Here is a 12,038-nt window from a genome sequence, read left to right on the forward strand (position 1 = left end):
TTAAACACAGAATGTGCGCTCTTTCGGAGACAGACTGAGGGGGAGAGAGAATGTGAAAGGCTTGGCGCTATGAATCGCCGCTTGAAGCACTCAACGCGTCTCTGAACTTGATCAGATTGTATGTGTCCTGCAGCGAGTCAGCGAGTCAGCGGCAACCCTGTGAAACTCGCTGAATAGCACGGTTTTCTGGCAAAGTAAAAAAAGAAATTTCCAAAGATATGGCAATTACTGCTATCTTTCTTTCTGTCTTTCATTCTTGCGTCCTACGCCGTGTAATGCTTTACAAACCGCCCCTTCCCAGACGGATCCAAGAAAGCCAAAATTCGGAACTCTGCCAGAACGGTCGTTTAAAAACATCCTATAGGCCTGCTTTAAAATATAAAATATATAAACAAAAGACAAAAAAGAATACAATAAGATAGATAGATAGATAGATAGATAGATAGATAGATAGATAGATAGATAGATAGATAGATAGATAGATAGATAGATAGATAGATAGATAGATAGATAGATAGATAGATAGATAGATAGATAGATATTGTTAAATGCTAAACACACCTTCAAAGTGTAAAGTATGAATGTTTTGCCTAAATATAATTTTATTACCTACATTTCAACTACAGAAACTACATACTATACGTATACAGTCACATAATATTAAACTGATTAATATTTTTGTGTCTTTTAAAAATGTATTTGTTCTATTAATACAACTATTTTCGCATGGTTAAGCCACTGAGTGCATAAATCTAGGCCTATCCCCTAAAAAAAATGTATTTTTTTATCATGTTTTTATCATAAAGTTGGGAACTTCAAGTCAACAGTAATGTTAAATGTTATGGTTGTGTGAAAATGTAGCCTGCTTTTTGTGACGGTCCAAAATTGAAAATGACAGCCAATTAAATACGTCAAAAAATCAAGCACCGCCTAAATTGTATTTCTGAAACTTTCAGAACAGCTGGCGGGCTAAGTGCGGGAAACAAACAAGGCTTCCAAAGTGAACCAAAATAACATCTAGCTGCCTTACCTGCAAATAATACCAGCACGGACCAATCAAATGTAACCATTGAAACGTACTGCCATTTCCAATACCAAATGGTGCCAATCAATAGACATGTAGCCAATTAGCTCTTCTCGTAGTCATCACGTGACTTAGACGGCGCAGTATTTTCATTGGACGACGTGGACCTGCCTCCCGAGCTCATTTATGTGCGAGGAGTGAATGATTGACTTTATCAGTCCAAGGACATCATTCGTCTGGAAAGGGGGGGAAGTTTGATCCTCTTTCTCACGGATCCCAGTAACGGGAGTTTCTCTCCCCCGTTCACCGAGCTCGGAACTATTATCTACATTTTAAACTTTTTGATGCTTACTCAGATTATTATAGGTTTCATCCGGTTAAGATAATTTTGTTTGCCGCTCGTGTTGTTTAACTTTACTCCGCTAACCTGGGGTTTGAAATCCACTCTCTCCTTCGTTTGTTTTTGTCGATTGAGCCCAATGACTATGCTCCTTGATAGCGGTCCGCAATTCCCGTCACTAGGAGTGGGAGGGTTCGGAACGCCAAGGCATCATGAGTTAGGCAACCGAGACCCCGGGCTGGGGCTCAATCCCTTCGCAGATTCATCTCATTCGCCAGCTTTTAAGATAAGTCCCGTTACTCACGATATCGCCTCCAGCCAGACATCAGCGTTCACGCCGCAAGCCACTGGATATGCAGCTGCACTAGGACACCACCACGGAGGGCAGGTTAGCTCCTACGGCGGCGGAGCGTTCAATTCCACCAGGGACTTTCTCTTCAGAAACAGGGGTGCTGGCATCGGAGACTCCGCAGCAACGAGTGCCCAGCATGGGATCTTTGCGGCTTCTGCCGGGAGTCTACACGGACCACCTGGAATCTCGGACAACCCGGGGCATCTGTTGTTTCCTGGGCTTCACGAGCAAAGCGTGAGCCACACATCGCCGGGAGGACATGTAGTAAACAGTCAAATGCACCTAGGTTTACGCGGGGACATTTTTGGACGACCAGACCCCTACCGTCCTGTGCCGAGCCCGCGTACGGATCCTTACGGTACCGCGCAGCTCCACAACTACAACCACCCCATCAACATGAACATGGGGATGAATGTGCCGACACACCATGGTCCAGGGGCCTTCTTTCGATACATGCGCCAGCCTATAAAGCAAGAACTGTCCTGTAAGTGGATAGACGACAACCAGATGAACAGACCCAAAAAGACTTGCGACAGAACTTTCAGTACGATGCACGAGATGGTGACACACGTGTCCATGGAACACGTCGGCGGGCCTGAACAGAGTAATCACGTTTGCTACTGGGAGGACTGCCCGAGAGAAGGGAAGTCCTTTAAGGCCAAATACAAACTCGTGAACCACATCCGAGTGCACACGGGAGAGAAACCATTCCCTTGTCCGTTCCCTGGCTGTGGGAAAATATTCGCAAGATCGGAAAATTTGAAAATTCACAAGAGAACTCATACAGGTAGGGTACTTTTATATATATTTAAATTTTTGTTTTGATATATCATAATCATGCAAGTTGAAATATATAAAACAAGTGCAAGCTTTTACTTATTTAGTTGGTCTCTGTCCTGGCAAAACACTTAGGCCTATAAGGCCGCAATTTACGTCTCGAGAAGCACAGTAAAATGTCTGAGGATAATAACCGCGCCCTGCAACTATTTAAAAAGTGATTTAGTTGTATACTGTAGAATAAATGTGCATAAACTGTCGATATTTTAACATTAAAAACTTAGAGCTAAAGAAGTTGGTTTGGTAGTGAGTTTGTGAATGATTGTGTTTTCCTTTTCCATTTGTAAAGCTACTTCTGACGTTTGCAGCCTAAAGTTGATAAATAGAATGTGTTGTGTTTGGTTAGTTGTGTGAATCTACGACAAAATGTTAAATGTCTGCGCCTAAGTGTGAATTGGGCAAATTACATTTAGTCTGATGGCCCCTTGATGGATCTGTGTCAAAATCAATGACCCGTTACTTCTGAGAATCACACGCAATGTAAAGCAAGCTGTTGAAAATGGCTACAGTTGGTAATTAGATTAGAGAGTTCTTGTTTAGCCACCATAAAACAGAATTTCGTCTCACAGTAAAGCAGCATTCATGTGCGTATTTTGCTGTGTTAAGGTAAACTTAATTTAGAAACCGTGTCTTCTACCTAAAAGGATTCCCAAATCTTCATCACACGCGCTTCCATTGTAAATACGTACACGCCACAATTCAGGGCTAACCTTGTCGGTCTATGGCAGTCATAGCCACAAGTATTATAAGTTACATAACAAGATACAGGCTTTCACGAAACAACAAAATTACTATTTAATGCTTCCATTTAAATCCCCGTGTTCACTGTCTCTTTAGGCGAGAAGCCGTTTAAGTGCGAGTTCGATGGCTGCGACAGGCGCTTTGCAAACAGCAGCGACAGAAAAAAGCACATGCACGTGCATACCTCTGACAAGCCATACATCTGCAAAGTGTGCGACAAGTCCTACACGCACCCAAGCTCCCTCAGGAAACACATGAAGGTAACCAAACTTTAATCACTCTTGGCAATAGTCACCTGTCACCTATTTTATTTTGACTTACGAGGGCAAGTGAAACAACTCAAGAAACAGGCTACTAATACCACTCAGGCGATTTTCAGATTTTCAGGCTAATGACGATAAATCTGTCAATTTCTCTAACATCAAAATATATACAGAGAGCAACATGCATGTATTTTTTTTTTTTTTTTTGGTGGATTTATCAGCTCAATGTTGTGCAGTATGTATATACGATTGTGCCACAGAGACAACGTGTCTCATATCTTATATAAGAGATATCTTATATATCTTATATATACAGTCACATACAGATTTATATTGCAGCCTCTGTCGTTTCTCACACGTTCATAAATATTGTCATTAAAGGTACACGAGTCACAAGGTTCTGAGTCGTCTCCAGCCGCGAGTTCGGGATACGAGTCATCCACGCCACCGGTTTTGGTCTCAACTAACACAGAGGACTCAACAAAAACACCACCGTCCGCAGTACAAAGTACATCAGCACACAGCGAAGGACTACCACCCAACTTCAATGAATGGTACGTTTGAAGCTACAAGCAGACTCTCTTTGTGGACCAAAAGGTTAAAGAAACCTTTAAAAAAACTATTTACACCTTGGTGAACAAAATGACAAAGGAACAACATGAGGAGATGAGAGCTGGCCAGCGGGCCTCGTCCATTCTCAGGATTCGAAATTTGACTTTTATTCCGAGTTCGAAGAAACAATAAAAAATAAGCATAAATAATAAGACCTACACTTTCTAAGAACACATGGAATGCTTTTCCGTTTTAGTTTTCCAATTTTCAGATGATTATTTTATTTTTTATTTTATGTATTTTCTCAAAAGTTTATTTAAAAATAAAGGAAAAGGAAATAATATTTCACGGTGTTTTTATATCGGTGACGATCATGCCACCTTTTGATTGATTGTTAAAACTTCAAACAGTCTTAAGAAACGTGCCAAAGTCTTTGTCTTGAACTTGAACAACAACAAAAATAATAAATCATAAATAAGTATATAGCCTCGTGAATGTATTTCCTTGTTTGATGGAGTCGAATCTGTTGTCCACGTCCGTTTTGAGATGGAGAAATGTGGTAGTAGGTTACGATTGTTACCTTTGAATATAACGTTGCCTTTTGTTAATAACAATGTAAATACATATCCATGATGCCATATTTATCGATTTGTAATTTAATTATCGGCGGAAGTGCCGTATCTTAAATGATATTTATGGAAATGTTTTCTAACAAGATTGTACAGTTTTGACTCATAACCAGCTTAACATTGAACGAAAGTCAACACTAAAAGCTTCCTTAGCGCGATTGTATCTTTTTTTAAACCAATAAATGTGTCTTATCTGGATTTAAAAAAGAAAATCAACTATGAATATAATGGATTGACATTTTCTAAAGGTTATAATATTGTATAGGCTATTCAAGTTCTTTAAGCTCTCAAGAGCACTCATAAACGCAGCAACACTCCGTGAGACGAAATGTCTTAACTGACTCTTAAATTAACTATATAAAGCGTAACTGTCGACATATTCCTGACTTTGATCAAAATTAACTACTTTTGTGTATTCTTCTTTATTCTTAGCAGAGGGTCGACTACATTTCTATAAGCAAGTATTAGGTACAAATTCGAGAGGACCATTAGCCAGTGTCCACTAACTACTCGCATTTCCATCAGATTCTCAGACGTGGCAGAGTCATAGCGCTTTCATCCATGAACTTTTAACTTGTGACAGTGTTGAAGACACTACATTCTCGGGGTCAAAAGGCCAACCATTTGAGTCAGTATGGTATTCCATTTTGATGGTTACAGTACTGTCTTTGTGGATGCAAGTATGTGTTTTAATGTTTCCAAGAACAATGAACTGTCACAACACCGTAATCTCAAATAAAACTTTTTGTCTGTCAGTTGGCATTGTTTGAAATGTAGTTCTTGTGAATATAAAGCTGTTATTTGTCTTGAGTACTGTGCTGTTACATATAGGAGTTGGATTACACATTTGCTTGTTTTGTGTGAATAACATTTCAAGATTAATTATGTGTGGACAAAATTTTAATCTTAAGAATAACAAAAATATGTTTCCAGGGGGAAAATTTGTTCAGTGGCACAAAGAGTTACGGCATTGCATTGTAACTTATTTTTAAGAATTAAATATTATGCATTCACAGATATATTGTGCTTACGATTTCAGACCACCAGCACTCTTCTGAAAAAAAAGGGGGGAATAAAATACCGTACCTCGCAAGTAACAGTGATATAAAATACTTTTATTTAAATAATTTAATAAATATATGTTTTATAAACTATTTTCTATATAAAAAGTAAACGTTTATTTCAGCCACCCTCACTGTATCACGGCCTGTGGACAAATCTGCTGTCCCAGGGCCACTTGAATGTGATGTTGTAACACTTTCTGGAAGACATGGGTCACGTAGCAAGCTATTCCTGAAAACAAATGATTAAACTGATTAACTGTGTCACTGTGCTACATTCGGGGCAAATGTTGCTACGAGCTTATTCGTAATTTAGCACAGGAGAAGAACCATGTACAACTAGACCTATTGTTTGTCGGTTTGTTTGTTTAACAAACTATTTATGATAAAATGTGAAAATAAGTTTTGACTGAAATTAAAAAGTTACGAAATGTGACAAACGGAAACTCGAATTCATCTCTTCTTTCATCAGTTATTCTAATCTGACCGTGGCAATGCGTTTTAATAGTGCCCTCTGCTCTCTAGCCTACGAGCCAATAATACACTTGAACTTGACAGTGAGTGAGACGCCATCTTAGCATCTTGTTTCTTAAAGGGGCGGATGTTTTAGTCTGTATGCATAACAGCGTATCGTTTTCAGTTTTCCTTTAACGCACAAGTAACTGAGAACTGGAGTGCAATGCCCACAGAGGGCCTCGAGAAGGCTAAATGGGATTGTTTCACAAGTTTTTAGAGACCTGCGACATCGCTGCTGTAGCCCATGCGTAGCGTTTTCAGCCTAAAAGCAGAAAAAGGGGAAGAAGATATTATAGGTTATATTTAATTATTTAATACAGACGTCACATTTGTGAGCCGCTTTAGCCTGCCTCTCTTGCTCTTTCAATATGTGTGTGTGTGTGTGTGTGTGTGTGTATATATATATATATATATATATATATATATATATATATATATATATATATATATATATATATATATATATATATATATATATATATATATATATTCTGAATAAAACTGAATTTGGTAAATTTAGAATAGTAGGCTAAAAGGACAGTATGCTCAACAAACTGCAGGAGTGAAGTATCTTCACCAAACATTAATATCATTATTTTAATCCAAACATGATTCTTACTATACATAGCCAACTACACTTATTGCATGAAAATAGTGTAAAACGTTCTGCTTACTTTGCACTCGCCTCAATATAATATAAAACCAAAATTATTTTAAATTGGTTTACGCCTAAATGTAAGCAAACTAAAACCGGCCTGCTTAGTTACATGCAGTGTGGCTCCGCTTTGTAGCTGTTGTACAATATTATGTACTATATTGACGAAATCTCGGCAGACCCCACCCATCCCTCACGTATCTTCGCCATCTTCGAATATAAACAGGTTTAAGAGTGAATTAAAACCACAGCTTTTTCCCTTGCGCAAGCGCAGTCTTTTATTTCTTTCCCATGAATTTTTTTTGTCCTCGCCCCGAGCCTGGCAGGCAATGACGTCACATCATGGCGCAGGCTGTCCCACTGAGCCAGCAAACTACCCACCGAACTTGACCAATGGTAGGAACAACCGCACTCTGGATCGGGGTTTGAAAAATGCGGCAATGTGAACAAAATGATATCCGCGGCAACCTAGAAAGGCTCGGTCTTCGGATCATACCACCTAAAGAAAACCCTGAAAAGGCTGCTTTCTGTGAATTCTCAAAAGGATTAGACAGCCTTGGCAGTCACGTGGTAGCAGTTTTGTACTAGAGAAGCAGTTGCCATATAGAGGTAATGTAGAACCATTGTGTGAACCCAAGAACAGAATAAAACTGATTATTTATATAGATTATTATGCCTAAAGTTTTTTCCTGACAGTTTTGATAGTATCCCAGTGGTTTGCGCCAATTCACCGTATGATGAATTACTGGGGAGGGTATATTGCGTTCTGGCAGTAAATGGTTTACCAGCCAGATCTTTTCTCTTCCCCGAAGCCCCACTCACTCTCCCAGATTTCGCTGCCTAAACGCAGGGAAGCCCACTCTGAAAGGATACGGTACAGACGCGTTCCAAAAGCTTTTTGCCACACAACTCAATCCGTAACACATTTAATAGCTAAATTACTTTGAGCATGTCAAGCGTGCTCACTAAAGGTGTTCTTTATTATAATATATAGCTATAGTAACATACATCCGTTCAGTTGTCCTGTTGCTTTTTTCTTTTTTAAATATCTGAAACACCAAAACGACACCCCCCCCCCCCACCCCCCCGACACACACACACGCAAGCGCGTGCGTTCGCGCACACATCCCAGATTCTAGCTATTATATCAGCACACAATGATATCAATCATGTGGTGCTAAGATTAGGGTGTTTCAGGCAGTCCGGAGAGGTCTGCAGCCACGTCTGAAATGGAGAGATATTGCTTCTGGAGGATGCTAACAGTAGCCTACAAGTAGGATATAAGTGTAACTGTTCTATAACAACTTTAGCCGGTACTTTGCCTAAGTACGTTTCTAACTCCCGACAAGCGTTGTATAATTACTAGAAATGACAAATTGCCCCAATATTGCTGAAAGTTGTGACAAAACATTAAGGCGTAATCTTAATGTAAACTTCAGATCTGAGCAAATTAAAATAGCCCACTTCTAAGAAGCTAATTTAGTCTTCTACATTTGCTGTAACCTTTTATGCTCTCCTTCAGGTGTACATACCGTATCCATCGAATGGCCTACTTAGCCTTCTTAACCGGAGGCGTAAAGACGACTGCGCATCAGTTAAGCCATTTCAGTGCTTTTCTCTAATAACGATGGTTATTCACCTGCAGGGAAAGTACTGCATATGTAAAGGTGCTCATTGAGAAACGTAAAGCAGGATGTGTCCTTTCAGAAGCTACTTAGGACGCGATGCAAGACTATTGTAATGGAAAATACGAATCACAATAGTATTGTTATTTAGAACCACCATAGCTAAGTAATTCGTTAATGGGGCGTTTAAGAATATTTGCATGTCACCTCACTTAATTTGGAATTACAAACAGGGTAAAAGAACACATTTCAGAGTCGCAGAATAAGCCATTTTAGCAGAAAAGTAAGCTACTTCTCAAAGGGTCTACTGGTTAAATACATACGTAGGCTAGTAACTGGTACTTGTCCAAACAAGATTTTAGTAATATGGTTATTATGAGCAACAAATTGTTTCCGATTTATATATATATATATATATATATATATATATATATATATATATATATATAAATATCTGTTTTGGCATACTGGCAGTTCCTTTCCCTACACGTAATCTTGGATATAAGGATTATCTTGCATCACAGACAGTTGCCAATGTGATGATAGAAATCGTAATGTCACAACAGCTGTTTCATTATGTAGTTATCAGAAAGCAGAGGTTTATCAACTCCAAGTCCAGCGACAGTCAACAGAGGCTACAACATCTGGGAGGCTTTTCCCGCGCACTGTGTGCGGACTTTAATGGGTCTCCTGGGTGAACGTGAACTGACAACGATTTTTATTCCAGCAAAACAGATATTCTGCACTGTTGTGACTGACGTATTTATCACAAACCCAAATGAAACGAGCAAAAAGACAGAGTGTCATTATTTATAGAACTATAGCTTAACATAAAACACTTCTCAATACCAAACCAAAGCTGAACTCGCGAAGCATGTTTCGTTATCTCGGAATACATTTTGAGAATTGGGTTATGAGATGTTGTTTCGCCTGAGCATCTGTCTCACTTAAATTCTTTAAACATGAAAATTGCATTGTTTTCCGAGTTCTCGTGTTGCCGTGTTTACTTCAAAGACGGTTTACACCTGAAAAGCTGTTCACAGCTTTTGTTTAGAGGGAATAGAGGATATCCCACTGAAACAATGATTCTCCTGGAAGGCGGTTAAAAGGCACAGATCAATAGGCTATGCCGCCTTTACACTGAAAACAATGAACGCAGATGCAATGCGTTGATCAACAAATAAGGGAAACCTTTAAAAACCTTTGGAAATTCTGCTATTCATTTGCTGAAATCTAATTTTAGGCCTATTTCAGGTGCATAGACTTGAAAAAATTGTCAGGCTACTCCTAATAATACTAAACGGCATATATGAATATAAAAATGAAATCATCCTAATGTAAGACTAAACCGTGAAATTAATTACAAAGTCTTTTATTAGAAGCATTAACACCTGTTGTGATCATTAACCATTTGGAAAATAGCTGACCAACCCTATTTGAATACCACAGGTTATCATGGTGTGCTTTGGATACCAGGATCCTATATTTAGCCATTTAACTCATTTTTTATTTTGCATCTGTTTCCACTTATTACAATTGTGATTTGTATGACCACTACTATTTTTGCTATTAGTGACGCCCATAGGAGGGTCGGGTTTCTCTTTTGAGTCTGGTCCTCCCAACGTGTCTGCCTCACGCTCGAGGGAGATTTTCCTTGCCACTAACGCCTTTAGCTTGCTCATTAGGGTTCCAAACTCGGTTCATGTAAAGCTGCTTTGAGACAGATAAGGTCTGGTGTTAAACATCTATAGCTACATAGGCCTACGTATTATACATTTATAATTGTTTGCACAGCTGATCAATGACCTCTGTGTCCTTCAGTGTAGTGAAGCTCCTCTCTCTCTCTTTCCACACACACACACACACACACACACACACACACACACACACACACACACACACACACAGAGAGAGAGAGAGAGAGAGAGAGAGAAGTAGACACACTGAAGTACACAGAGGTCTCTCCTCTGCAAGCATGAGTGTGAGATGGGTGTATATATATATATATATATATATATATATAGCAATTCTTAGATGGGCAATATGCATCTTTTGATTGTGTTTTCCCAGGTGGATTACTGCACCGCTCTCAGCCTGGTGCCATTTTTTAACTAGTGTAAGTTATTATAGTGGTATCACATGGTCACGGGAATCACCGACACCTTGATGTTCTGCAAACATCTACATCATGAAGCGAAGGGAACTGCAATAGGCCTACCGTTGATTAGTCTCAACGGCCAAAACTTATTCATCCGCGAAACATTGAGGTTTTACAGATTTCATGCAGTTATGCTTCATTTTCATGAACTGCAGTTGATTATAACGCTGTGTTCTGGATGCTTTTTGAACCTTAACATCATGTAGACTACAGAACTGTTAGGCTAGGCTACTACACTTGGGTAGAAATCGTAATCTAGAAATATGCGTAACGCGAAATCTAAAGGCTCATGCTAAACAGGCTATGGTCTGTACATTGTTTTCGGAAAACGACATTGGCTTAATTTATGCCACCAGTTACCAATCTGGAAAGCACACCTACCATTCACACTATCGCCCTAATAGCGATCCAACTCCTCTTCACTACCGCAAGTTACACTCCCACATGTAATTGCATTCGCCACAGTTCCAATTTGTACTTGCATTGGTGTGAAATCTGACTGCTTCCGGTAATCTTTGACAAATCTTGCCTATCAACTGCCAATGCCCCATATTCATCCCATCTACTGTTTACCATAGGCCACTCTTTAATATTGACCAAACTACTATACAAATATTTGTCCATTATTCTTTCGTTTGGAAACATATTGTGGTAATGGTTGATTCCAAAAGACCAAGTCGGATATGTCTACATGCCGTGACGGTCCCTCAAATAGCGTCTACACTGTTCCTTATCAGACGAATAAAACAGTTTAGTGGTTTATCGTAAAAACCACAGATGGGAGCCCCGTATCAAGATTCCGTCCGTCAGCCATGTAACTGGCAACGGAAGCCTTCATTAGGTCACTGTGATTCATTTAGCCTTTACAAATGCAACAGATAACTCTCGTCACATGAAGAAAGCATTCTACTTAAACCATGGAGCTATTCAACTGAAAGTGTCCCAGAAGGGTCATTACAATGTTCAGTTCACAAATGTCTGTCACTGTTGGAGTGTTAAGGGGAAGAGGCATAATAATAGGACAGGATAGTTTTATTTATAGATATAGTTTAGGTTTCAGTCATACCGGGCTGTTTTCATGCAGAGATGCTTTGTGTGTAAGGGGTATGGAAGCACAGTGTGGACATACATACCACATTGCAATGTTATTGCTACATAATGCAATTGAAATATCCAGTGCAACATATTAAATCACATTGTCAAAGCAAAAATTGTGGAAGACTCAATTATGCCCTACATTTGTTGGGTTGTGTGAATCCCATTATTCATTCAAATGCCCAAAGAA

At 39.3% G+C, this 12,038-nt stretch overlaps 1 protein-coding gene and 1 long non-coding RNA gene across 4 annotated transcripts in view; one reads left to right on the top strand and one right to left on the bottom strand.

Annotated features, from left to right (window-relative positions):
• LOC118242300 (uncharacterized) overlaps positions 1-12,038 on the bottom strand; it is a 55,937-nt gene that overhangs the window by 3,575 nt on the left and 40,324 nt on the right. The window lies entirely within an intron of this gene.
• zic3 (zic family member 3 heterotaxy 1 (odd-paired homolog, Drosophila)) lies at positions 521-6,245 on the top strand. Its single transcript, XM_027019173.3, has 3 exons — positions 521-2,503; positions 3,391-3,554; positions 3,939-6,245. Exons 1-3 carry the CDS (start codon positions 1,504-1,506, stop codon positions 4,119-4,121), a joined length of 1,347 nt encoding a protein of 448 aa, XP_026874974.2. The 5' UTR covers positions 521-1,503; the 3' UTR covers positions 4,122-6,245.

Source organism: Electrophorus electricus, chromosome 16, assembly GCF_041902795.1.
Source record: "Electrophorus electricus isolate QZ-2024a chromosome 16, ASM4190279v1, whole genome shotgun sequence".
In the NCBI taxonomy this organism is placed as follows: Eukaryota; Metazoa; Chordata; class Actinopteri; order Gymnotiformes; family Gymnotidae; genus Electrophorus; species Electrophorus electricus.

Bases quoted from the DNA above. Each gene is read 5' to 3' on its own strand.
- zic3 (XM_027019173.3), top strand. From the start codon at position 1,504: ATGACTATGCTCCTTGATAGCGGTCCGCAATTCCCGTCACTAGGAGTG. The intron at 2,504-3,390 runs GTAGGGTACTTT...CTGTCTCTTTAG, and splicing joins TCACAAGAGAACTCATACAG to GCGAGAAGCCGTTTAAGTGC. The intron at 3,555-3,938 runs GTAACCAAACTT...TTGTCATTAAAG, and splicing joins CCCTCAGGAAACACATGAAG to GTACACGAGTCACAAGGTTC.